A 26,791-nucleotide genomic window follows, 5' to 3' on the forward strand; every position below is an offset into this window, starting at 1 on the left:
CTCTCAGTCCTGGGCCCTGCCACCTTGATTCTGCCTGTACCTGACCTTTCCAATTTGGCCTGGCGCTTAAAGCAATCAAACCTTGGGCCTGGGCCCTGCCTCCATGGAGGTGCATTGTCTCTGCTTGCCTCGCCTCATTTCTGCAGCATCAAATTGCCTCCAAATCTGCTTCAGCAATGGTCAAACATTGGCTCCTTCCTCACTCTCAGACCTTGGCCCCATCACCTCGAGTTGGCTCATACATGCCAGGTTGTATAGGCAGTTCAAAAACTCAACTCCAAAAAGTAAGTTACAGACTATTGATTGCATCTGAGAAAAAGTGTGAGTAATACAGTAATTTTTTGTTTGCTACCCTCAAGTCATCATCGTGCTTCACCAGCACCGTCTTAAACTGGAAGCTATATCAGCACACAACTAAGCTAACGTAGCACAGAAATAATTTTAAAGTGATCTAATTTAACCCCTTGCTATCTTCCTGCTGTAAAATCAACATTTAAGCAATTATTATTTAAGTTCAACCTGGTCAAGATATTGATGCAAGTCCCAGCAATAAAAACTGAGCAATTTGGACTCCCTCATCGATCTTTGAGAACATTTACAATGTTGGAACAAGTCAGAAAACCACAAATATGGCATAAACTGTACATTAGGTATTCCTGAATTTAATTAGAATTGAGGATAAATGGTGGTATTTAAGGGAAGCGAAGGGAAACCAATTTTCCTTAAAATTCCAAACTATTGATAATCAAGGTAAATACTGTGTGTGTGTACGCATGCAGATGAAATAAAACCCTTGTGTGGATGCAGGTATTTTCTTACCTTGAAATTGGCAGCTATGTTCCGATGCTGCAGTGATCTTAGGCTGATGAAAAGTATAGATTTTTATTCATTTATATTTATTTTTATTAAGTGCAGGAAAAATGAGCTAGAAGTTCTATTTGACAGTAAAGCAGTATGATGATGGGTATCTATATTTGATACAAAACATCCATGCAGCTTACTCAAGGTCTTTAAGAATTTCTCCTGACACAAATTGATTACAATTTGTTGACGCTCTTGATATTTCATGTTTAGCTTGAACAAGAAAGGAGAGAAACAGAAATTAGGGCAAAAAGGGAAGAAGAAGAAAGAAAACAAGAAGAAATGCGCCGTCGTCAAGAAGAGGTATTGCGGAGGCAAGAAGAGGAAAAGAAACGAAGGGAGGAAGAGAAGCTTATGAGGAAGAAACAGGTACATTTAAGAGTGAAATCTCTTGCTCAAGTTACACTAGCTCAACAATTGATGCAGTAAAATAACCATAGCAGTTACAAAGAAAACTTACTTATTTGCACGGCATTCTAGTTATTGTTTTTATTTGTTTTAGGATTAAGAAGCACATAAAAATAGGTTTCAGCTTGTCTGTGTATTCTATCAGCAAATAATTCCAAAACCAGTTTTGTGTTTGGTCAGACTGTGTTTCTGAAAGTAATATTGAACAGTTAACTCAATTGTATAAATGAGATCACAAATAACAAACCTCATATTTCATTATTATTTGTCGTGGAAAAATGAATATTAAATATCTTATATTGACATGTTGTCTGAAACATGCATTCTCCATTCGCTCCTCAGAAAGGTAGCTGGGAAATCCAGATGTCCTTCTGAATTTAACAAGTTTGCATTATAATTTCTTTACCAAAGTTCCTTTGATAGCAGTTTTTAAACCTAGAGCCTCTGCTGCCTAAGTGACAAGGGCAGTAATTATATGAGAGCGTCACTGCTTACAGTTTCCTTTTTGTCCTGACTTGTAAATATATTGCCATTTCTCCTTTGTCATTAGTTCAAAATCCTATATCTCCCAATTAGTAGTTTATCTTCACAACATGGATTGCTACAGTTCTATGTGGCTTACCTGCCACTTTCTTGAAGGCATTTAGAGATGCAAAATGATACTCACTTCCCAACAATGAATTAAAAACAGCTGAGCTACATTGTGAGTTAAAGTAGCAGAACATTTGAAGAGTACTCCGTTTATTTGTTACATATTGCAGAGCATAACATCCTGTCTGGTCACAAACAAGAGAAAATCTGCAGATGCTGGAAATCTAAGCAACACATACAAAATGCTGGAGGAACTCAGAGGGCCAGGCAGCATCTGTGGAAAAGAGAACAGTCAGCATTTCGGGCTGAGAGCCTTCTTCAGTCCATGCTTTCCACAGATGCTGCCTGGCCTTCTGAGCTCCTCCAGCAATTTGTGTGTGTTGTTTCCTGTCTGATGTTCTGTCTGTGTGTAAGTACCTCCATCTACCTGTTCCCAAAATTGTGGAATGCAGGGTGCACAACTACCTGTCTTAATTACAAATTTTCATCAGAGATGGCAAAAAGTACAATTTTTCCCCTTCATGGGCGTCATGGTAACACAGCGGTAAGCGTGACACTATTATAACTCAGGGTGTTGGTGTGTAGAGTTCAATTCCAGCGTCCTTTGTAAGCAAATTTGTAACGTTCTTTCCCGTGTGCACATGGATTTCTTATGGGTGCTCCAGTTTCCTCCCACTGTCCAAAGAAGTATCACTTAGGTTAATTAGTCATTGTAGGTTGTTCTGTGGTTAGGGTGTGGTTACATTGGTGGGTTGCTGGGTAGAGCGGCTATAAGGACCTGTTCTGTGCTATATCTCTAAATAAAATAAAATAAAATTTGAATTCAATAATAAAGCATACAATGGTTCAAGTTTAATTAGTTCAAGTTCAAATTTAATTATCATTCGACCATGTATAAATACTGCCTTATGAAACAGTGTTCCTCCAAGGCCAAATTGCAAAAAGGCAGTACCAACAGTCCTGCACGGTGCAAGGCACATAGACAATAACAGTAAACATAGTCACAAAATAGCCCAAGTCCCTGACGGATGTGTCCTGTAAATTATTGGTGTTGGCAAAAACAAGCCGTTCTTAGCAGTCTGGAGCTAAACTAAGCCTGCCTGCACACAAGCAATCTAGCTTGTTTTTCACCCAGCAAATACTGGAGGGAGGGGCTAGTACCAATCCAGCATGGATGCCGCACTACAAGTCTCCTTTCTTGGACTGATGCAACAGGCAAGCACACGGCATGAAGCCCAGTGAACCAGACTTGGAGAATTTTACATTACCTGTGTCCAACAGGGTCTTGCACTTGCAAGCAAAATGTCCAAGATTATCACTCAATATAACAATTACAGCACGGAAACAGGCCATCTCGGCCCTTCTAGTCCGTGCCGAACACTTACTCTCACCTAGTCCCGCTGACCTGCACTCAGCCCATAACCCTACATTCCTTTCCTGTCCATATACCTATCCAATTCTTTTTTTAAATGACAATATCAAACCTGCCTCTACCACTTCTACTGGAAGCTCGTTCCACACAGCTACCACTCTCTGAATAAAGAAGTTCCCCCTTGTGATACCCCCTATACTTTGGCCCGTTATCTCTCAACTCATGCCCTCTTGTTTGAATTTCCCCTACTCTCAATGGAAAAAGCCTATTCACCTCAACTCTATCTATCCCCCATCTATCATAATTTTAAATACCTCTATCAAGGACCCCCAACCTTCTATGCTCCAAAGAATAAAGACCTAACTTGTTCAACCTTTCTCTGTAACTTAGGTGCTGAAACCCAGATAACATTCTAGTAAATCTCCTCTTACTCTCTCTATTTTGTTGACATCTTTCCTATAATTTGGTGACCAGAACTGTACACAATACTCCAAATTTGGCCTCACCAATGCCTTGTACAATTTTAACATTACATCCCAACTCCTATACTCAATGCTCTGATTTATAAAGGCCAGCATACCAAAAGCTTTCTTCACCACCCTATCCACATGAGATTCCACCTACAGGGAACTATGCATCATTATTCCTAGATCACTCTGTTATACACTCACTGTTAGACTGCACACCACCTTTTCACACCAACTCCCGAAGCTTTTCTTTAGCAGGCGGCAACACAGTCCACTTCAAGTCCAGCTCTACCAGCTGTCCTGCCAATGCGTAACTCGCTGATGGGGTGAGGTTGTATGAGGCATTGGTGAGGCCAAATTTGGAGATATTGTGTGCAGTTTTGGTCACTGAATTACAGAAGTGATATTAATAAGGTTGAAAGTACAAAGAAGGTTTTCAAGGATGTTGTCGGGACTTGAGAAACTGAGTTACCAAGAAAAGTTGAACAGGTTAGGACTTTATTCCCTGGAGCATAGAAGAATGAGGGGAAACTTGATAGAGGTGTATAAAATTATGATGGGTATAGATAGAGTGAATGCAAGCAGGCTATTTCCACTGATGCTAGGGGAGTAAAAAACCAGATGACATGGGTTAAGGGTGAAGAGGGAAAGGTTTAAAGGGAACATTGGGGGGGGGGGGTTTCTTCACACAGAGAATGGTGGGAGTGTGGAATGAGCTGCCAGGTGAAGTGATAAATGCGGGCTCACTTTTAACATTTAAGAAAACTTGGACAGGTACATGAATGAGAGGTGTATGGAGGGATATGGACCAGGTGCAGGTCAGTGGGACTAGGCAGAAAAATGGTTCAGCACAGCCAAGAAGGGCCAGAAGGCCTGTTTCTGTGCTAACCTGTAGTACTTGGAAGTCCTTAATGTCTAGCATTGTCCTGTGATCTTAAGAACAGATGCTTAAAAAGGCTTTAGTTGACCCCAGCGAGGCTGCTATGTCTGAGTGCCCCACCATCTTACTGAAAGTTGGAGAATTTGAAAATTATTACGGTACGCTATGCAATAGATGGAGAATTTGAAATGCCTTGTTACTTTGAAACAGTATCAAAATAATTTTATCCCTTTGCTTGGTCTTAGGAAGAAGCACTTCGACGTCAAAGAGAACACGAAGCAGCACTGCGACGGCAAAGGGAAGAAGAAGAGCGACAACAAGAAGAAGCCTGTCGAAGACATGAAGAAAGGCAAAGAGAAGAGGAAGAGAGACGCCAAAAGGAAGAATTGCTTCGAAAACAAGTACTTGTACAAATGTGGGAAGGGAAAGAAAGTTGCTGCATTTTAAAACATTCACATGCTTTATTTTCTTGTAAACAATTTATAGGAATCTTTTTGTAGTTCAATTTTCTAATGAGGCCATTTCATGTCTTTTTTTCATGGAATCTTTTTAAATGCAGTCACATACAGTGGTGCTGGAAAGTTTGTGAACTCTGTAGAATTTTCTTTACTTCTGCATAAATATGAATAAAAATGTGATCAGGTCCTCACGCAAATCCTAAAACTAGATAAAGAGAACCTAATTAAATAAATAACACACAAAAAAAAGAGAAAATCTGCAGATGCAACACACACAAAATGCTGGTGGAACGTAGCAGGCCAGGCAGCATCTATAGGGAGAAGCGCTGTCGACGTTTTGTGCCGAGACAAAAGACGAAAAACATACTTCATTGATTTATTGAGAAAAATAATCCAATATTACACGTACTTGTTGGAAAAAGTGTGTGAACCTTTGCTTTCAATTACTGGTGTGACCTTCTTGTACACCAATATCTTCAACCAAACGTTTCCAGTAACTCTTGATCAGTCCTGCACATCAGCTTGAAGGAATTTCTGGCCATTCCTCAATACAAAACTGCTTCATCTCTGGAGTGTTGGTGGGCTTCCTTGCATGAACTGCTTCCTTTTGGTCCTTCCACAACATTTCTATAACACTAAGGTCAGAACTTTTACTCAGCCGTTCCAAAATATGGATTTTCTTCTTTTTAAACTATTCTGCTATTTATTTACTCTACAGGGTTCACAGACTTTCTAGCAGCACTATGTTTTGTTAATAAAATGAAAATATAAGTAGAATAATTTGGGAAGAAATACTGATTTTGACGTAATCAATGACTGCAAAGTATTCATAATTTTGAGGTAAGCCTAAAATTAGGTAGTGTTTTGATCAAATACGTTCTCTTTCACTAATTTCTAAAACAAATCTATGAATAATTTGAATTGCACAATGTCACTTATTTTAGTTTAAAATATCAACATCTGTTAATTTGTTTTAATTAAATTTTAGTTATGAATTTAGTAAAGGCAATGTAACCATTGTCAGGAAAGCATTGCTAAATTTTCTATGTGCTGATGTTCTTATATAATAGCAGAAAAAATTTAAGCTTCTGCATTCTGGATTTTACAATGAAAGGAAGAAGAACGTAGACGTAAAGATGAAGAGACAGCACGGTGGTTGGTAGAAGAGGAAGAGGCTCGGCGACGTGCTGAAGAAGATAATCGGCTAAAAATGGAGGAAGAGAATAGACTCAGATTGGAAGAAGAGGAGCAGAAAAGAAAAGATCTGGAGCGTCATAAAGAACTGCAGAAACAAGAAGCCCTGAGACAGAGACAACAGCAGCAGGAAGCACTGAGACGTTTACAGCAACAGCAACAGCAGCAGCAGTTAGCCCAAATGAAGGTAAGAACTGGAAATATGTTTGACTTTTCTAGAAACCACTTCAGAGGTGGTCAGAATAATAGGAAACAAGGACAAATTCAGGTATTTGATGTTGCATTAATGGGTTTCTGATGTTGTGGTGAAGTGATGGCTTTTCCCTACATACGTGCTAGCAAGTTCATGGTTGCCACAATTGCACATGTGAATGCAGAATTCCTAACTTGCCAGCAGCACTTCTCAGCTGTGCTCTGTGCTAGACTTGGAGAGCCTAGATTTAGGAAGTATTTTGGCCAATTTTTTCATAATATATGGTGCCAATTGCATTGAAAAATATCAGTTAAAGGGACTTTGTTCCTTAAGGCTGTTCATCTGTGGAGATAAGTCTTTGTTAATTCATACTTTTTGATTATCTTAGCTTATTTTTCTACTGAACTAATTCTATTTTTAAATATTATTTATCAATATTTTTAGCATTTTAGCATTTAAAGCCACAAATGTGCTTAATACTTTTGAATGTCAGAGCTATTCAGGAACTTAACCATGATAGTTGGTTAATACATACCTCCCTATACACTCACCAAGTGACAGTGTTGATGCACAGAAAGCCCTCCACAACACAGAGCTTTATGCAGCCTCATCTAGGAAGCTTGTTTTGGGAAATCCACACAAATTAATTAGATCTTTTTCCATGAGTTAACAGCAGGAGGTGTATAAAATAAAGAGAGGTGTGGGCTGAATGCACTCAGTCTTTTTCCCAGTGTCGAGGAATAAAGAACTAGAGGGAGGAGAAATATTTAATAGGAACTTGAGGACAACTTTATTTTCACAAAGTTTGATATGTGTTGGAATGAGCTGCTAGAGGAAGTGATTGAAGCTGATTGAAACTTTTAACTGGCAGTTGGACTATGGATTGGAAAGGTTTGGAAGGTTATACTTTTATTGTCACCAAACAATTGATACTAGAGCGTACAATCATCACAGCGATATTTTCTGCACTTTGTGCTCCCTGAAGTACAAATCGAAGTAAGTATAATAAAAATTTAAATTATAAATCATAATTAGAAAATTGAAAAGGGAAAGTGATGTAGTGCAAGTCAGGTCTGGATATTTGGAGGTATGGCCCTGATCCGGGTCAGGATCCATTCAGCAGTCTTATCACAGTTGGAAAGTTGGCCAGAAGCTGGTAAATGGGCAAGCTTGGCTAGGGCATCTTGGTCAGCAACAATCAATAGGGGTGAAGTGTCTATTTCCATTGACAGTCCATGCAAATTTTAGACCAATGTATCAGTAATCTCGGGGAATCAAAAGTCTGAATGAAAATACGCAACTTGAAAGGGCCATCAATATATAAAAAAATACTGAAAGGTACTCGGAGGCCAGGGGTGGGGGGGAAGCTGAACATTCTAGATCTGAAAATCTACATCCTGGTGCTGAGAAGTAATTGAAAGGTAATATGATCATCTAAAATTCAGTATGTTCTGAAAAAGTTCCAATGAATTAGAAGAGAACAAATGTAATATAGTTATTCAAGACAAGGCAAACAAGTACTGAGGTCATGGAACCAATACAGATTGAAGAGTAGGAGATGCTTGCTATCTTGAGGCAAATCAGAGTAGATAAATCCCCAGGACATGACGAGGTATTCCCTTGGATCTTGAAGGAGACTAGTGTTGAAATTGCAGGGGCCCTGGCTGATGTATTTAAAATGTCGGTATCTACAGGTGAGGTGCCGGAGGATTGGAGGGTAGCTCATGTTGTTCCGTTGTTTAAAAAAGGATCTAAAAGTAATCCGGGAAATTATAGGACAGTAAGTTTGATGTCAGTAGTAAATAAATTATTGGAAGGATTACTAAGAGATAGGATCTACAAGTATTTGGATAGACGGGGACTTAATAGGGAATCAACATGGCTTTGTGCATGGTAGTCATGTTTAACAAATCTATTGGAGTTTTTCGAGGAGGTGTACCAGGAAATTGGATGAAGGGAGGACAGTAGATGTTGTCTACATGGACTTCAGTAAGGTCTTTGACAAGGTCCTGCATGGGAGGTTAGTTAGGAAGATTAATTCGCTAGATATACATGGTGAGATAGTAAATTGGATTAGACATTGGCTCAATGGGAGAAGCCAGAGAGTGGTCGTGGAGGATTGCTTCTCTGAGTGGAGGCCCATGACTAGTGGTGGGCCACCGGGATCAGTGCTGAGTCCATTGTTATTTGTCATCTATGTCAAAGATCTGAATGATAATGTGGTAAATTGGATCAGCAAATTTGCTGATGATACAAAGACTGGAGGTGTAGTGGACAGGGAGGAAGGTTTTCAAAGCTTGCAGAGGGATTTGGACCACCTGGAAAAATGGCAGATGGAGTTTAATACAGACATGTGTGAGGTTTTACACTTTGGAAGGACAAACCAAGGTAGAACATACAATGTAAATGGTAGTGCACTGAAAAGTGCAGTAGAACAGCGGGATCTGGGAATACTGATACAACATTCCCTAAAAGTGGTGTCACAGGTAGATAGGGTCATAAAGAGAGCTTTTGGTACATTGGTCTTTGTAAATCAAAGTATTGACTATAAGAGTTGGAATGTTATGGTGAGGTTGTATAAGGCATTGGTGAGGCCAAATTTGGAGTATTGTGTGCAGTTTTGGTCACCAAATTACAGGAAGGATATTAATAAGGTTGAAAGAGTGCAGAGAAGGTTTACAAGGATGTTGCTGGGACTTAAGAAACTGAGTTACAGAGAAAGGTTGAATAAGTTAGGACTTTATTCCCTGGTGTGTAGTAAAATGAGGGGAGATTTGATAGAGGTATGTAAAATTATGATGGATATAGATTGTGTGAATGGAAGCAGGCTTTTTCTACTGAGGCTAGGGGAGGAAAAAAACCAGAGGACATGGGATAACGGTGAAGGGGGAGAAGTTTAAAGGGAGCATTGAGGGGGGGCTTCTTCGCATTGAGAGTGGGGGCAAGTGTTGAATGAACTGCCGGATGAAGTTTTAAATGTGGGCTCAATAGTGGACCAACAACATCAATTTATTTATGTGTTTATTTACTTAGAGATACAGCATGTTAGTGGGCTCTTCTGTCCCAAAGAGCCTTTGCCACCCTTTTGACTAATTAACCTGTTGACCTGTACATGTTTGGAGTGCGAGAGGAAGCTGGAGCACCCAAATGAGACCCACACGGTCATGGGGAGAATATACAAATTCTATAGACAGCGGCAGAATTGAACCCTAGTAATAAATTGTGTGTAATAGCATTATGCTAACTGCCTCATTACAGTTCTGCTGTTGAAAAATATACATTTATTATTAAAGATTAATTGATAGGTTGTGCACAGTCTGTGATAAGATAGTCAACATAATATGAAAGAGAAATTGTATGAGATAATTGATAATAGTCTAGCAATTTCAAAGATCTCCATAGTGAGGTAGATGAGAAGGATACGGTGAATTGATAATTAGCAGGTGTTATTTTATTTGAGTTCCATGCGAACAGTTGTTGCAAAACAAAGAAAAACATAGAAACATAGAAAACCTACAGGACAATCCAGGCTCTTACGCCTACAAAGCTGTGCCGAACATGTCCCTACCTTAGAATTACCTAGGCTTTACCCATGACCCTCTATTTTTATAGAAACATAGAAAACTATGGTTATGAAATTTTGAATTGGTTATTTAAACTAGTGTGTGAAGGAGCTTTTCAGAAAGGTTACTGAATCTTTGGAATAGTGTATTCCAGAGGGGATGAAGATTAGATCATTGGGAGTATTTAAAAAGCCAATACATTAGTTTGTGTAAAATCAGGGAATTAAGGTCTGTGGAGAACAAGCAAAGAAGAGATAAGGTCTCAGGCAATTAGCTATGGAATGATGGATCAGGCTTGAGTGGTGATTCGTCTACTCCTGCTCCTATTTTCCTGTGTTAAAATAGTTAATTGGGTTAAAGATAATATCTTGCTGTGAAAGGAGAACTAGTTTTCAAGAAGGAGCTAGATAGGTATCTTATGGATAGGGGAATCAAGGGATATGGGGACAAGGCAGGAACCGGGTTTTGATAGTAGATGATCAGCCATGATCTCAGAATGGCGGTGCAGGCTCGAAGCGCCGAATGGTCTACTTCTGCACCTATTATCTATTAAGACCATGAAAGAGTGGGAATATAATGGTGCTTTCAGCTGTAATAATGAGGAACTACAAGGGTTAACTCTTGGCCCTCAGCTTTTTAATCTAAGATTTCAGTGAAAAATAATAAAATTCTGAAAATGTTAGCTGAAATTTTGTACATTTTTCCTTAGAAAGCTTTGTAATCCTATCTGCTAAAGGAAAAGAATGCATTATGATATTATCTAAGGTTATAATCTGGAAAAACAAGAAAAATCCTAACTCAAGATTTTGTCTCAAAATATCAACAAGCAGGTTGTTTGCCTATAGCCTTGCAATCTTGCTATCATGACTTTAAAAGCGATAAATTCTCACATTTCATCTATGTGGAAAATTTACATCTACATAACTGTGGTAACGTTTTAATATATTAAGCAACACTGAAAAGTTTTGCTTATGTTGAATGAATACAAATCAGAAATTTACTGCACTAGTCTGGTACCAGGGCAACTGAATTCACAGTTCTGTATCATTCATTTGTAATACAATTTAAATTTGGTCCAATTTTACTTCAGCTTCCTTCCTCTTCAACATGGGGCCAGCAGTCATCTTCAGTCTCAACACAGTCCCAGGGTGCACTATCCTTAGCTGAAATACAAAAATTGGAGGAAGAAAGGGAGAGGCAACTACAGGAAGAGGTAATGCAATAGTGTATATGTAAAAGAGAACATAGAAATTTTGACCTATATCATGAAATTACTATTGTTGGTTTTAGAAGAATTGGTCCTCATTTACCTATTTTTATACATTGTGTTATATTTGGCAAGACATCTTGTCAAACTATTAAAATATCTTTGCCCCATCCTTGAATTAAAAATAAAAGATTTGCTGCATTGCCTGGCTGAATTGACTCATGTAAGAAACTGCAGCTCTATACCTGTTAACTTCTTTGCTTCCAGGATCAGTTCAATTTTGTTTGACATCTGAAATTACCTGTAGTGAGGAAAATGTCTGAAGCTATCATTAAGGAAGATGTAGCAAGACATCAGGATGAAATGGATCAGACAGACACAGCATGAATTCATGAAGGGCAGGTCCTGTTTGACAAACTTACTGGCTTTCTTTGGGGTTATAATAAGTGCAGTAGACAGAGGGGAACTTGGATTTCCAGAAGGTGTTCAATAAGGTGCCACATAAAAGACTAATCCATTAGATAAGGATATATGGAGTTGAGGGTAATGTAATAGCATGGATGGAAGATTGGTAGAGGAATAATGAAGAAGGGACCAAGTACAGTGCCTCTATGTTGGTGACTAAATTTAGTGGAAGCACTAATTGTGCAGAGGATGCAAAGAGTTTGTAGAGAGATACCTGTAGATTAAGTGGGTGAGTAAGGGTCTGGCAGATGGAATACACCATTGGGAAATGTGTAAAATGGGAAATAAAAATAGAAACTCACAGAGTATTGTTTAAACAGTGAAAGATTGCAGCCTGCTGTTGTGCAGAGGGCCTCAGAGTGCTCATTCATGAATTGTGGAAGGTTGGTTTGCAGGTACAACAGGTTATGAAGAATGTTGGTGTTTATTATTAAGTGGATTGAATTTAAGAGCAGGGAGGCTATGCTGTACAGGTACTGGTAAGGCTGCACCTGGAGAGCTGCAGTTCTAGTTTCTCATTGAAGGAAAGATATAATGGCTTTGATGGTGCCGAAGTTGTTCACAAAGTTGATTCTGGAGATGAGGTGGGGTTAACCTATGAGGAGGGAGAAATTGTCACCTGGAACTACACCTGGAGTTCATTGGAATGAGAGGGGATCTTATAGAAACATACCTATAAAATTATGAAAGGTACAGATAAAATGGAGGCAAAAAAGTTGTTTCCATTGGTAAGCGAGACTAGAACTAAAGCACATAACTTCATGGTTCAGGAGAATAGATTTAGGACTGAGATGCGGAAAAACAATTTTTTCCAAGAGAGTAGTGAATCTGTGTCATTCTGTCCCCATGGAAACAGCAATATACTTAAGAACCAGATAGATAGTTGCATAGCAGCAGAATTAAAGGTTTTTTTTTTGGGGGGGGGAAGGGGCAGGGAGATGGAGCTGAGTCTACAGCCTGATTAACCATGATCTTAGTGAATGGTGGCAAGGCAGACTCAAAGGAGTAGATGGGCCTACCACTGCTCCTATTGCTTATTTTGTTGTAAAGTCCTTCGTTGGGGGGATGCAGTTAAACAATTTTTTTTCACTTGATGAATGGTTACTGACTTTTATTTAAGCTATTTTATCGTTGGGTAAGTTATTAGGATGATAATTCCAGAGTTTTTGAGGGTTTGGTAGCTGAATGCTTAGTTGTTAGTAGGCAATCAATATAATTATGGCATAAGTATCTCATAGGTTCATGGGATGGAGGAAGTTTGAGTCTGGATGAAGCCAAAGCTATGGAAAAGATTTAAAATTATGGGAAGGTTTGTGTCTATTTATTGTCTTAATCATTTTTATGTCCTCCTTACCTTGCCAATCGCAGCGACGGCAGCAACAGGAGTTAATGAAAACCTTACAACAACAGCAAAACCAACAGCAGAAGCTGACGGGATGGGGTAATATTCCAAAAGCTTCAGTTACAACCAAATCACTTTTGGAAATCCAGCAAGAGGAATTCAGGCAAATGCAGAAACAGAAGGAAAATAGAACACAGCCAAGAACAGTAAGTGTCCTTTATCTTTTAAAAATATTTTAACTGATTGATAGGAATTAAGTCTCAAAATACTTTGTCCTCCACAAATCTCAGCCAAATAATAGCCTGATTGAATTCCTTAAAGTAATGCCCTGATGTTTCAAAACTGTTGTTCTTATTCCCCAATATTCTATTCTAGAGAAGTTAGGGCAATACAATGTCTATGCAAAATTAAATAGAAAAAGCTGAAAATAATCAGTAAGTCAGGCAGCGTATGCTTGGGAATAAACTGCTAATCTAAATGAAAAATTTTCAAACCAAAACTTTGAACTCTTATTTCCCTGTGCACAAATGCTACCTGAGCATCTTATTGCTTTGTTTCTGATTATCAGCATTTGCAGTATTTTGCCACTGTATGTGCTACTTTTGAATTCCTTACCACAGTCACTTATAAAGATTAAAAAGTGGCTTTATTTGTCACATGTACCTCATAACACACAGAAAAATGCATCTTATGTGTCGTTTCAAATTACTGAGGATTGTGCTGGACAGTCAGCAAATGTCAGTACGCTCCAGCGCCAACATAGCACACCCACAATTTTCTAACCCTAACCATATGGCTTTGGACTGTGGGGCTGTAAAAACACACACAGTTACAGGAGGAATGTACAAACTCCTTACCGACAGCGATAGGAACGGAACCTCATTCTTAAAGCTGCTGCTGTAATAATGTTACACTTATCGCTATGCTACATAACCATTTCCACTGATATCCATGTTGATCTACAATAATGATTGAAAAATAATCAAATTTTATGCTATTAGCTGTTTACCAGAATCTGAAGCTATATTCACTCAATTCCAGAAAACCTACTTATGACCATTTGTCAACAATTTAGAATATAACTCATGGTTTCACAGTATATGATAATGTAATACAGTTGGCCCTCCTTATCCACGGGTTCTGCATACGTGGATTCAACCAACTGCGGTTCAGGAAAGCCCCGAAGTTCTCTCTCCAGCACTTGTTGTTTGAGCATGTACAGACTTTTTTTCTTGTCATTATTCCCTAAACAATACAGTATAACAATTTACATAGCATTTACTTTGTATTAGATATCATAAGTTAAGTTGGAACAGGTACGTCTGGTGTTATTTAGTGTCAGTCAAACGTTTGTCTTAGTGTATAGTATATATTTTATGTTTCTATGCATATAAAACACTTAAGAAATGTATGTATTTCAGTAATTAAACCACTGCATTGCTTAGTAATAATTGTAGCTTTCATCAGGGCAGGGCCTTTTACATACTCCATTATTCTCACTTCGTCCTTTAAAATTGTTCCGATCATTGACCGACTGTAGCCTAAAGCTTTTTCAATGACCAGTGGCATTTCATCTCTTTCTGATCGCTTTATTATTTCCACTTTATTTTCAATCATGATCGTTTTCCGTCAATGGAACAGAAATGCTGCGGGTGGTAGGTCCCCAGCTCCGCTGGGTCCCAAAGTCCACCACACTGAGTCAGATTAAATAAGGTCTGGAGCTCCGCTAGGTCCTAAAGTCCACCGCACTGAGACAGGTTAAATAAGGGACTTGAGCATCTGCGTTTTTTTGGTATCCGTGGGGGGTCCTAGAACCAATCCCCTGTGGGTAAGGAGGGCCGACTGTATTGTGCAGAAAAACTTTAAACATATAAATCATATGAATATATTTGTTTAATTTCACCATACCAGGAGCTGATGGCAGAATATAAATGGTCTCAAAACAAGCAGTAAAGTGTGATAATCAAATCACAAACAAGAGAAAATCTGCAGGTGCTGGAAATCTAAGCAACACATACAAAATGCTGGAGAAAATCAGCAGGCCAAGCAGCATCTATGGAAAAAAATACAGTAAATGTTTCAGGCCAAAACATCGACTTTATTTTAAAACCATAGATGCTGCCTGGTCTGCTAAGTTCCTCCAGCATTTTGTTGTGTTTGTTGATAAAGTGTAATAAATGCCTTAGCAGGTCAGGGGACGGTTGATGTTTTAGGTTCAAACTTTGGGTCGAATTGACTTCACCCATTGTGTTCTTCTAGTAATTAATGTATTACTCCAGCAGCCTCTTGTGTCTCCTTTGATAAGTGACTACTGTTCATTATAAATAAATGATTTGTCTTTACTTAACTGTAACTTACTTAAATGATAAGCTCAGTCTGTCTGGAGTCTCTGAACTACAGAATGATTCTTGCATATCATTGTTACTGTTACACCAAATGCAAAATACATTGCAAATTGATGTAAAGAAATATTGGAAAGCATCTTCTGCCATCTAGAGGTCACTGAGTGCCTATAGAGTTTCTGGCAATATGATCCTGGATTCAAACCTTTGCTATAAAGTTGGTTCCTGGAATATTAACATTGCACAGAGTCTCTCTTCAGTGAAAGTGCATCATTTCTTTTGTTGAAGCTTTGACAGAAGTGGGGTTTTAGCGTATTGTTCACAAGCTCTCAAGTTTATCACTGAATGTTACTGAATACCGCTGACATTCACAAACATTGAAAGTCACTCATTTTTTAAAAAAATGTAAAAAGATACTTTAAAAAAAAACTTAATACACCAAACATTTTCACTTAAAAGCAATAAAACTAAACTAAAATCAAATAAGCTTCTCTCTGTCAGATCCTCTGAAATGATAATGCCAAAGAATTTAAAGTTACTGACCCTCTCCACCTCCACTCCCCCAATGAGGATCGGCTCATGAACCTCCAGTAGTCAGTAATCAGTTCTTTGTTTTCTTCAGTCCCTCCAGCAGTTCTGCTTGACATTGAAATTTTAGTGTTTTTACCCAGCTTGTATTCGATCTGAATCATGATATGTAAGCTGAATTGCTTTATATGTGTCTTTATGAACCTTTCACTTGTCACCATCTTTTACCACCTTTCTAAATTGCTTCCCCCTTCTAATTAGTCAGCAGCAATGAAGCTTAACATGTCGGGCAGCCACGAGGAGTCTTCATACAAAAATACCATGGCAAGTAAAAGAGAGGAATTGTCAAATAAGAGATCAGAGAGGAGCCAGGTAAGTTTAGTAACAAGAACTTGGTTGAGCAACTGGCCAGTAGGTAATCCAGCTTCCCTGGCATGTATTCCCTCCACCAAATGGAAATGTATTGATCAGTAAAAATGCAGACTGGGGGAACATATGTGGAAAGATTATTTTTGTTTTTGTTAAAAACTTGGGTATGTAAAGGCTTACTCTTACAGTATTTCAGATTTCGAGCACCTATTTTGTTGTATTGTTTATAAAGTATAGTATGGATCAATGGGAGGAATGGAGCGAAAAAGGTCTTTTTCTCCATTGGATTGTGCTGGGATGAGTTACATTTGGTAAAATTTGCTTTATGCAAAGCTGTTGCAATAGCATTCATAAAGGATTTACAATTTAATTCCAGTACTGTTCACGCTATTTTAAAACTGAATGACACTTCGAAATTTATTTTAGGTCCTGTTGTCCCCCTCTTAGTATATTGCTAGGATAGTTTACAGAATGTTAGGTATAATAAATTTTCCACAGTTCATTCTCTCAAATAGGATGGACTTCTTTATAGCCAATACTTTTATAGCTCTCTCAACTCTGAAGTTATTTTATTCTCTCTGTCCTTGTTAGCTTCGCATTTGCTCAAAGGATTCTGAATTCTCCCTTTCTCAAACACTAATGTAGCTCACACACTTCGTTCTTCAGTTTAGTTATTGAAATGGTTCGCTGGGTAGCTCTCAGTAAACTAGTGCAGTGGGTAAAAGATGATGCAGTGAGCAAATGGACACTTTAACTTTGAGGTATGATATTTAGAAAATTAACACGTTATAAAGCAAACACCACAAAAAAAGTGGAATTTTGTGTATTTGGAGTTTTTAAATAGTTGGAAAGCCAGTCAAGTTGAATTCAGCAACTAAACATTACTTCTGGAGTTCCCTGTGTTAAGTAGAGGGCAGTTGCTTCAAAACAAAAAAGGCCTATTCTATAATTTTCTGGAACGCAAAACCTATTTGTCAAGAAACACAAGCTTGAGAAAAAAAATTAATTCAGTTTTGATTTATTTTCTCACTCCGCCTTACACAAAATCTGTGAGGTCAATCTTTATTCCATATCACAAATTTTTGGGTAGTGATTTGTGAATTCTATAAGGATGAACTTATGTAACCCAAATGGGCATAACACAGGGCCACTTCTACCATCTGGTATTCAAAATGGAATATTTTTTATTCATAAATGCACATAATTCAAAAGCAGCAGTGCAAATCAAAGAACTTTTTGGCAAGAACAACATAATTTGCACAAATGATTTAGTAAAGCCCTGCAGTTCTTTTTCAATCAGTCAACTTTTTCAATTTTACTTGGTATAAATGAGTTATTTTTTTCACAAGCTGCAAATTAATACTTAAGAGAAAATTAACTCAGTAGGTTTGAACTGATACATGTCAAAATTGATATTTGCAAATCAACTTGAACAAAAATGGTTTGTTAAAATTTAATATGGCATACATAACTGAAAGGGATGAGTATATATTTCTTTTATTATTGCTTGTGAGGAATTGTTGCAAATAATCGCTGCCATACCATCTTATAACTATTAGATTAGATTAGAAATGAAGGCAGACCTTCATTTTGGAAAAAAGAAACAAGTTATGATCTGAATATAATAAATTTATAAGGTGGCAATCTTGTGCAGTTAGATCTCTAGGTTTTGTATGGCATCCCATGATACTTAATGTCAACTTATTTTGTATGCATGGAGTCTTGCAATTTCATGAGCCATCATTTAGAGGAAATGATATGACTTGGATTAACATATATGCAACATGGAAATTTTAATGAGATGAAGAAACAACAGTTTGCATTGACTGGTGTAGTGCTTTATGACATAATTGTTTAACAATATTTCGTACTGTAAAATTCACTCCAGTACAAGATAAAAGCAAAGTGTTGGGAATAGTTAAGGAGAGAAAGTTAGCATTTCAGTTTACAGGCCTTGCATCAAAACTGTTTCTGATGAAGGGCCATTGACCAAATGGGTTAACTTTTTCCTGCAGCTTGATTGGCTTTGTGTTTCCAACAGTTTCTATTTTTATTTTTATTTCAGATGCCCAACATCTGCAGTTTGGTTGTTTCTCAATAGGATTTGTTTTGCTTGTTTTATCTAGCATTCCAATTTACCAGCGAGTACTGCTTCTGTATGGGGCTCAGTCAACACCAGTCCTACCAATCAGTGGGGGACAGACATAAGCAGTGTTTGGGGTGCTCCAGATAACAAGAACACAAATGTGGGTTTCTGGGATGAAGCTGTAAAAGAAGTGGGGCCTCCTGCAAAAAATCAGACTTCCAAAAGTAACAAGAACAATTCTAACCCTGGGTAAGAGAACTAATACCTTAACCAAATCTTGTGTCTTATATTGAACTGTAAAATGATTTTAAAATGATATATCTACAGTGCAATGTGTGGGAAAAATCTGAAGAAAACATTGTTTAGAGAAACAGTTGCCTATAGTAATAATTGAAAGATGTCAACTGATGAAGGGTTTCAACCCAAAACATCGACTGTTGATTATTTCCAGAAATGCTGTCTGACCTGCTGAGCTCCTCCAGCATTTTGTGCATTGCTCTGGATTTCCAGCATCTGCAGAATCTCTTGTGTTTATGAGACTTCTGAATATCGAGTTGCCAATAGCCTAGTACTGGAAGACTTTTGACAACTAACAATACTGCGGATATCCGATTAATTGATATCACATACCAAGATACAGTGAAATGTTTTTGTTTGCCTGCTGTACATACAGATCATCCCATATATAGGTATATATAGGTAGTGCAGAGGTCGGGGGTGGGAGAATGTGTATTTTAGTGTTTTAGGAAGTGCATTGGAGGCAGTCAGGTAGATTGAGAGATCAGTAGTTCATCCTTTGAGTAGTCTATTCAAGAGTCTCGTAGTCTGATTACAGTGGGATAGAGGTTGTCCTTGAGTCTTATATGTTTTCATGCTCTTGTTTCGTGAGATGCTTTCTAACCAAAACCCATAAGGATCCTGCAGAAGCTGTGGCAAATTATGAAAAGTTCCAGTACTTCCTTTCTTGTGCCATTAGTATTCCACTTCTAACACTAAAGGCAAAACAAAACGAGAGTTCTGGATGTTATAATGTTCACGTAGTGTACCTGCCATATATCTTAAATAGAAAAAATATTATTGTAAAGATATTTGTAAGTAACAACTGAAATTGGATTGTAAACAAGGTGGGAGAGCGGAAACCTCATCGGATGAGGACTAACCGATAGACTACTGGGGTATAAATACCACCAGACTAGACAGTCCCAGGCATCATTTGTGAAGAAGATGGCCGTTTTTGAAATTGATACCTGTACCCAGCTGAAAGCCCAAGAAAAGTTTGTATGTTGTATACGCCGGGAGAGCACTTAGATCTTTTTTCAATATCTTTTTTCTTTAGAGTGATATCTAAATTTGGTATTTATATTGTAGCAATTGTTATATTGTGTATAGTTGATATTGATGACTATGAAAGAATGCATTACTAATAATTCAGTTAACTTGATTATCTTGAAACCGATTGTTAGCTATAATCTACTTATCAATATTTGAACAGTATTGAAATTTTAGGTAAGTAGAGGAAAGTGCTGACTTCCTGTGTTTCATTGACATTTATTTTGCATTCCTTTCAGAATGTGTTTTTGAACTTTCCAACAGTGTCATAGAGTTATCTATGAGGTTTACATTTTAGATCTGGAAATGTATCAGAAGTTGCAAGGATGACTTGCAGCTTCTATTTTCAGCCCCTCTCTGTGAATGCTAATCCTGTTCAGAGTTCCTTGCCCAGATTAAATTTCACTTCATTAATCATCCTGAATGACTTTCTTGTTGCTATTTTACTTGTGGCAGTTTGGGATTAATACCCTCTTTAAAAACAGCAAACCTACCAGGTGAATGAAACTCTCACATCTCTCCTTCTCTTGAAACTCCCATGACTACCTCCCTCCCACTTAACCAGCCATCATGAAGAAAAAATTCAGTTTCTAAATAATTGTAATGTTCAACTTGGTATTTCAGGAGGTCTCATGGAATCCAGAACAAACCAAATAAAAAAGCTGAAGAGGAAGAAAAGCTTATGAAGTTGTTTCAGGGAGCAAACAAGGCACAGGATGGATTTACATTATGGTGTGAACAGATGTTGCAAGTTCTTAACACAGCTAATAACTTAGACGGTGAGTGCTAATTTACATAAAAATTTGCAATGACTTTAGAAATGTTGGCTTTAAGATCCCAAGCCAAAAAGTCCAAGTCCTAAGGTGTATTAACTTTTATTAGTACTTCAACATTTCTTTCATATGATTGAAAAATTATATTGCTAAATATGTTTCTCTAATATTAATTCATTTTGCAATGAATGATTATGGGCTCCTCCAACAATGAGGATTAATGTACAAGTTCAAGTATGACATAGGTAATGGTGCTGTCTATGTACAGTAAGGAATTAAACTTAACTCTCCACTGAGGGATGTATTTATCTTTTTCCAGTTCCTACATTTGTTTCCTTTTTGAAAGAGGTTGATTCTCCTTATGAAGTTCATGATTATATCCGAGCTTACCTTGGTGATAGCCCAGAAACAAAAGAGTTTGCAAAACAATTTTTAGGACGTCGTGCCAAACAGAGAGCCAGCCAGCAGCGACCGTTGCAGCAGCAGGTGGGTATATTAAATATTGGAATTATATAGACTGTACTCAATTTTTATTACTGACAATTAATGACATGGCTAATGCAAGTACTTGTCAAAGGTTGATTTTTGCATGATAGCACTGTCTAATCTGTGTGCTGTTTGTTGTCCTCATATTTCACAGCAATTAATTCCTTCCTTCCAGTACAGATTCATACATCTCTGATTCTGAACATTTGGTGTAGCTGTGCATTTCAAAATAAAGGTTGGACTATATCAAAGCTTACCAGGCTTCAGAGTCCTTGGCTTAAAACAACACTGCTCTCGAATTATCTGAGAGTGCAACAATATATCCTTTTCTCCGCAACACATAAAATGCTGGAGGAACTCCGCAGGCCAGGCAGCATCCATAGAAAAAAAGCAGTCGAGGTTTCGGCCCGAAACATCGACTGTACTTTTTTCCATGGATGCTGCCTGGCCTGCTGAATTCCTCCAGCATTTTGTGTGTTATGCTCGGATTTCCAGCATCTGCAGATTTTCTCTTGTTTGTCTTTTCCTCATCCACTTTCTCTAATTACGTGGTCAAGTTTGTTGTCGAGATTTATAAGTCCTTGCATATACTTCCTCTCTCGTACAGTCCCTTTTCTGCTTCACACCTAATTGTTCTCTTGGATCACAATACATTTCTTCAGTCATGTAATTTTGAACAATAATTTACAACTGATCCATTATCCACTACAATGAAACCTCTCTCACTTGTCAGTACTTACTAAATGAGTGCTGATAGAGCATCTGCAATAAGCTGTCTTTCTAATCATACTAACAATTAGTTACAGATACAGGCTCAGCAGCTGCACAAGGGCATTTGGTGAGGGACAGTACCACTGGAGGCATGATCACATCCTGAAGACTGTCAGTGAAGCCATCAGCGCAGGAGTGGAGTGGGCAAAGCGGTCCCAACCCTCCAAGCAGACCATTGCCTTTGTAAGAGCTGGGGAGCAGCCAATACCTGCCAAAAGAACATCGGCAGGTATCCTGACCTCTGCAAGAGACTGGCAGCTATTGGTGGACCTCAAAAGGCAGCTGAGGTTCTCCAACCATATCGCAGCCACCACCTTGCACTCAGACATTGTCCTTGTGTCTGAGTCTATGAAGCAGGTGGTGGTGCTGGAGCTGACAGTCCCATGGGAAGATCACTTGGAAGAGGCCTTTGAAAGGAAGCTGTCTAAATATGCAGGACTGGTCAGCAACTGCCAACAGGCTGGATGGAGAATGAGGTGTCTCCCAGTGGAAGTTGGTTGTAGGGGATTCGCAGCCCGTTCCTTAGCCAGAGCCTACAGCAATTTGGGCATCGAGGGAGAGAGGAAGAGGAGAGCCATCCACAGTACCACCGAAGCGGCAGAGAGATTCTCAAGGTGGCTGTGGCTCAAGAGAGGGGAGCCGTGGAGTCGTGTGTAGCTAGTCATCTGGACACAAGCAGGGGTCTGATCAGCCCCAGCTGGGTCACCTGGAGAAGGGTGTATGATGTTGAAAGACCCGAAACACCCGATGATTCCAGGAACATCACTGAAGGTGTGTCCAGAAGCATCAGTAGATGTATGCACACAGCTTAAGTTCTTTTGTTAACATCAACTGCAAACCAAAGATAGGATAATGATGCCTAACTGTGTTTCTGTCACCTCTCAGCACCTCTATTGCTCCTATACTATTGTAATGGTTTCTAGTATCCAATTTTCTGCACTGGTTAGCAATAACTAATCATCTTGGACTTTCCATCTGTCTTCCCCAGAAATTCCAGCTGTTGTCCCTCCAGTCAGATTTCCATTCTTGCTACAGTGTTGAAACAGTTGTAAACAAAATCATTATTAACATCCTTGATGTTAATAATCAAGTTGATCATGTTCTGCCTGTCATTTGACATATCTGTTGGCCATGACAAGACTGACCACAACATACTACACCAGTACAATTCCACTGTCGTTCAGGTGGATGAAACTGTACTCAGTTCCATTCTTATCTGCCTAACTGTAGCTAGAGTATCATAGGTAATAGTTCTCCTTTCCCCACACTCAATTATTTTTGCAATCCCTAAAGATCTATGACTGATCTCCATTTTCTGCTAACCATTATCAGCTGCAAACACAATCTCAATTTCCATGTGTGCATTGATGGCTCCCAGCTTTACCTCAACAACCCCATTTTGTAAGTTATCACACTACTTGTTCTGCATTCAGTTAACTTGCAGTGTTCAGATTTGAACAAAGCGGCAATTAATGTTCCTACCTTGCAGTGACTGCCTCGGAAAGAGGATCAGAAAACATTTGTGAAGCAAGAAACAGACACGGTGGCATGCGAAATGTTGTGCTCCTCTGGTCAAAATTTCTGTTACTGTGAATAGCTAAGCGAGTAAAAGATGACCTGATTTCCAAAAGGCATAAAGTTAAAGATGACATATTTCTTTAATATTTTCAAAATAACAAAAACGGAAAAGGGCCCGAAGCAAATGTTTGGGCACCCTGCATGGTCAGCACTTAGTAACACCTCCTTTGGCAAGTATCACAGCTTGTGAATGCTTACCTTTGCTCATTGCGGCCAAAAAGTTCTATTTTAATTTCATCAGTTCACAGGACTTGTTTTCAAAATGCATCAGGCTTGTTTAGATGTTCCTTTGATCTTTTTGAATAGAACTATCTGGCTGCATTGAGCAAAGGTGTGTTTGGAGAAAAAAAAAAGGTGCAGAATTTCATGAGAAGTACACCTCTCCAATTATTAAACACGGGTGGATCGATCATGCTTTGGGCCAGTGGCACGGGGAACATTTCACTGGTAGAGGGAAGAATGAATACAGTTAAATACCAGCAAATTCTGGAAGCAAATATCACACAGTCTGTAATAAAAAAAAAGCTGACAATGAAAAGAAGGTGGCTTGTACAATAGGATAATGATCCTAAACACACCTCAAAATCCACAATGGACTACCTCAAGAGGTGCAAGCTGAAGGTTTTGCCATGGTCGTCACGCTCTCCCAACCTAAACATCCTCGAAAATCTGTGGATAGACCTCAAAAGAGCAGTGCATGCCAGTCGGCCCAAGGATCTCACAGAAGTAGAAGCCTTTTGCAAGGAAGAATGGGTGCAAATCCCCCAAACAAGAATTGAAAGACACTTAGCTGGCTATAGAAAGTGTTTACAAGCTATGATACTTGCCAAAGGGGGTGTTACTAATTCCTGACCATGCAGGGTGCTCAAACTTTTGCTTTGGGCCCTGTTCCTTTTTTGTTATTTTGAAACTGTAAAAGATGGAAATAAAAAAAAGTACTCTTGCTTAAAATATTAAAGAAATGTGTCATCTTTAATTTTATTCCGTTTGGAAGGCAGGTCACCTTTTACTTGCTTAGCTTAGAAATGTTGACCGGGGTGCCCAAACTTTAGCATGCCACTGTAACCTTTCAGTTTAATGTTTATCTAGAAGTAGTTTAGAAAAAGAAGCATGTTCTAAATTGCAGGAAAAGGAGAGGATTGGTGAGAATAGGAGGTATATCTAATGGAAGGGAGCAAAGGGATGGACACCATTTAAAGACTGAAATGAGAAATTACCTCATTTGGAGGGCAGTGAATCTTCAAAATTGTTTAAACGGTGAATGTTCAAAATTAAATCAAAGCAAAGATTGGTAAATTTCTGGATGTTAAACAAAATAAGGAAGATAAGAAGGCATGAAATTGAAGATTAAAAGATTTTTCTGAATGGCAAAACAAGGTTGAGAGACTAGGTGACCTACTCTTATTTCCTTTGTGTGTGTAGATGTGAACATTCCCTTTATTGTCTCCACCCTCCTCTGCAAGTTTTTATAAGAGTGTAATTTCATCAATTCTAATGAAAGGTGTTCATCCTGAAGTTTAGCTGTTCATAGTTACCTGATTTATCTGAATTCTGCTTCAGCTCCTCTGCTGTTGAAACCTGTCTCTAATGTATTTTGTTCTCTCTCAAGTTTGACTCTGCCAATGAATTACTTTGTTCTACCCTCTTTAAATTTGACATCATTCAGAGCTCTGCTATGCCTGGCAGCTGGCCAGACTTGCACTAAGTTCTGTCCACTCATCACTCACTGTCCTGTCAAGTCAAGTTTATTGTCATTTGACTGTATACATGTATATAATGCAAATAGCCAAATATAGAAACAAAATAATGTTTTGCCAAGGTTGGATGCACAGTGGTACACATAACACATGATCATTTATGAATTTAACGATAAAATCTGCAGAGGAATCGTATATAAATAACAAAGTGCAATATTAAATACTGTAAGGTATGGAGCAAATTAACCAATTTGCTCTCATTCAAGCAACTTGATTTTAAAATTGTGGTCTTGGATCTTAAACACCTGAATGGTCTTGGCTGGCTATCTGTGTAATCGTCTCCAGCTCTACTACTTTGACTACATTTAGGGCATCTTGAGCATTTCTCCAATAGTGTTTGATGACCATCCAGTCAGCTGCCCCATTCTCCAGAATTCCCAATGAAAACCAATATACGAACATTTTCTCCTAAGACATATTTTAAAATTTCTTTGCTTGAGCTTCTACAGCCTAATGCCACCTGTTTGAATGAATTAGTTTTCCTACATTAGAAACAATGGATAAACTGCCTCTGCTGCCTCTGTACTTTATTATCACTGTTGCCATGAATTTCATCCATTTTCCCAGTTTTCAACTAATACATTAATTCTTGACTGATACTACTTAACTTTGGGGTATTTATCTCTATTTTATTTCAAGATTTCCACATGTGCATTTTTTTTTTGGTTTTTTAAGTAACAATGTCATATGCTTCTATCTGTCACTATTTCAGTCCATTTACCAATAAAATACTCATACCTACCTTAATTTTCTCTAATTTTGCTCAATGTTCTCTTGATTAGCTTCTTATTCTTCACTGTCTTCATTTTATTCAGAACTTCTTTATCTATTCTTTTCCGTGTTTACAGTTCCATTCATAGGTGTAGTTTCTGTTCGGCTTCCATTTCCACCAGAATGATTACTTTACTGTTTGAGAGGCCTTGCTGTGTGCAAGGTGGTTGCTATGTTTTCCAATTAATGAGAGCACTCTTTAAAAATCAATTAATTTAGAAGCATTTCAAGTCGTCCTGAGGTCTATAAGATAAAGAACTAGTCTGATGCTTGTACTTTTATACTTTATAATTGTAATTGCATACTTTTTATGTACTTTCTATTAATTTTAATTGCAGCATTGTTCCCTGGGATATTTTTCTTTAAGGATACACAGTATAAAACAACTTCAAAACTAACAGTGGCACACTATACTAGCATAATTTCTTGGATTTAAATACCTTGGTCAGAAATACCTCTTTCCCACTATGCACGGCAGTCATGTAATCTTGATTTATTTTGGCAGTAGCTGATTTATTAAAAAAAAAGTGTTTTGCATTTCCATTAATCCTGTAATTTTCCACTTGCTGATGTTTAAAGAAAAGCAGAAACAGTGTAGGGCATTGCTAGCAAAGGAAATTGGTTAAATTATTGAATAGTTTGATGCAAGGAAACATTTTTTAAAAATCCATATAGGCAATTTAAAAGGGGACAAATGCTTAAGAAAATGGATTTTCTTCATGTCTGCAGCTAATTTGTGGCTTTAAAACAAAGGCATTTTTTAGATTTATATATATTTTTTATAAAGTATGTTATTTAATTTGACTTAATATGGCTCATGTTTTAGGATTCAGGATGCCCTGAAATTCAAACAGGTCTACAGTCCATCTATCCATCAAATCACAGCAGAAATCAGCAGTCAAATTTTGAATCTGTACAGTCTGGAAAGCGAAAGAAAAAACAGAAGATGATACGTGCTGATCCCAGCATCTTAGGTTGGTATTTTTATAGAGATACTGTC

General features: G+C 38.1%; 1 protein-coding gene across 4 annotated transcripts in view; it reads left to right on the top strand.

The window, feature by feature from the left end:
- Positions 1 to 26,791, top strand: part of gigyf2 (GRB10 interacting GYF protein 2) — a 134,347-nt gene that overhangs the window by 102,457 nt on the left and 5,099 nt on the right. For all 4 annotated transcript variants that reach the window (XM_059948585.1, XM_059948594.1, XM_059948605.1 and 1 more), the window contains 10 exons: positions 1,075 to 1,230; positions 4,825 to 4,980; positions 6,152 to 6,418; positions 11,078 to 11,200; positions 13,028 to 13,207; positions 16,133 to 16,243; positions 18,367 to 18,575; positions 20,280 to 20,434; positions 20,748 to 20,914; positions 26,618 to 26,765. In XM_059948585.1, coding sequence (XP_059804568.1) covers positions 1,075 to 1,230; positions 4,825 to 4,980; positions 6,152 to 6,418; positions 11,078 to 11,200; positions 13,028 to 13,207; positions 16,133 to 16,243; positions 18,367 to 18,575; positions 20,280 to 20,434; positions 20,748 to 20,914; positions 26,618 to 26,765 — 1,672 coding nt within the window. The remainder of the gene's footprint in view (positions 1 to 1,074; positions 1,231 to 4,824; positions 4,981 to 6,151; positions 6,419 to 11,077; positions 11,201 to 13,027; positions 13,208 to 16,132; positions 16,244 to 18,366; positions 18,576 to 20,279; positions 20,435 to 20,747; positions 20,915 to 26,617; positions 26,766 to 26,791) is intronic.

The sequence above is a fragment of the Hypanus sabinus genome, chromosome 2 (assembly GCF_030144855.1).
Source record: "Hypanus sabinus isolate sHypSab1 chromosome 2, sHypSab1.hap1, whole genome shotgun sequence".
NCBI classification, from domain to species: Eukaryota; Metazoa; Chordata; class Chondrichthyes; order Myliobatiformes; family Dasyatidae; genus Hypanus; species Hypanus sabinus.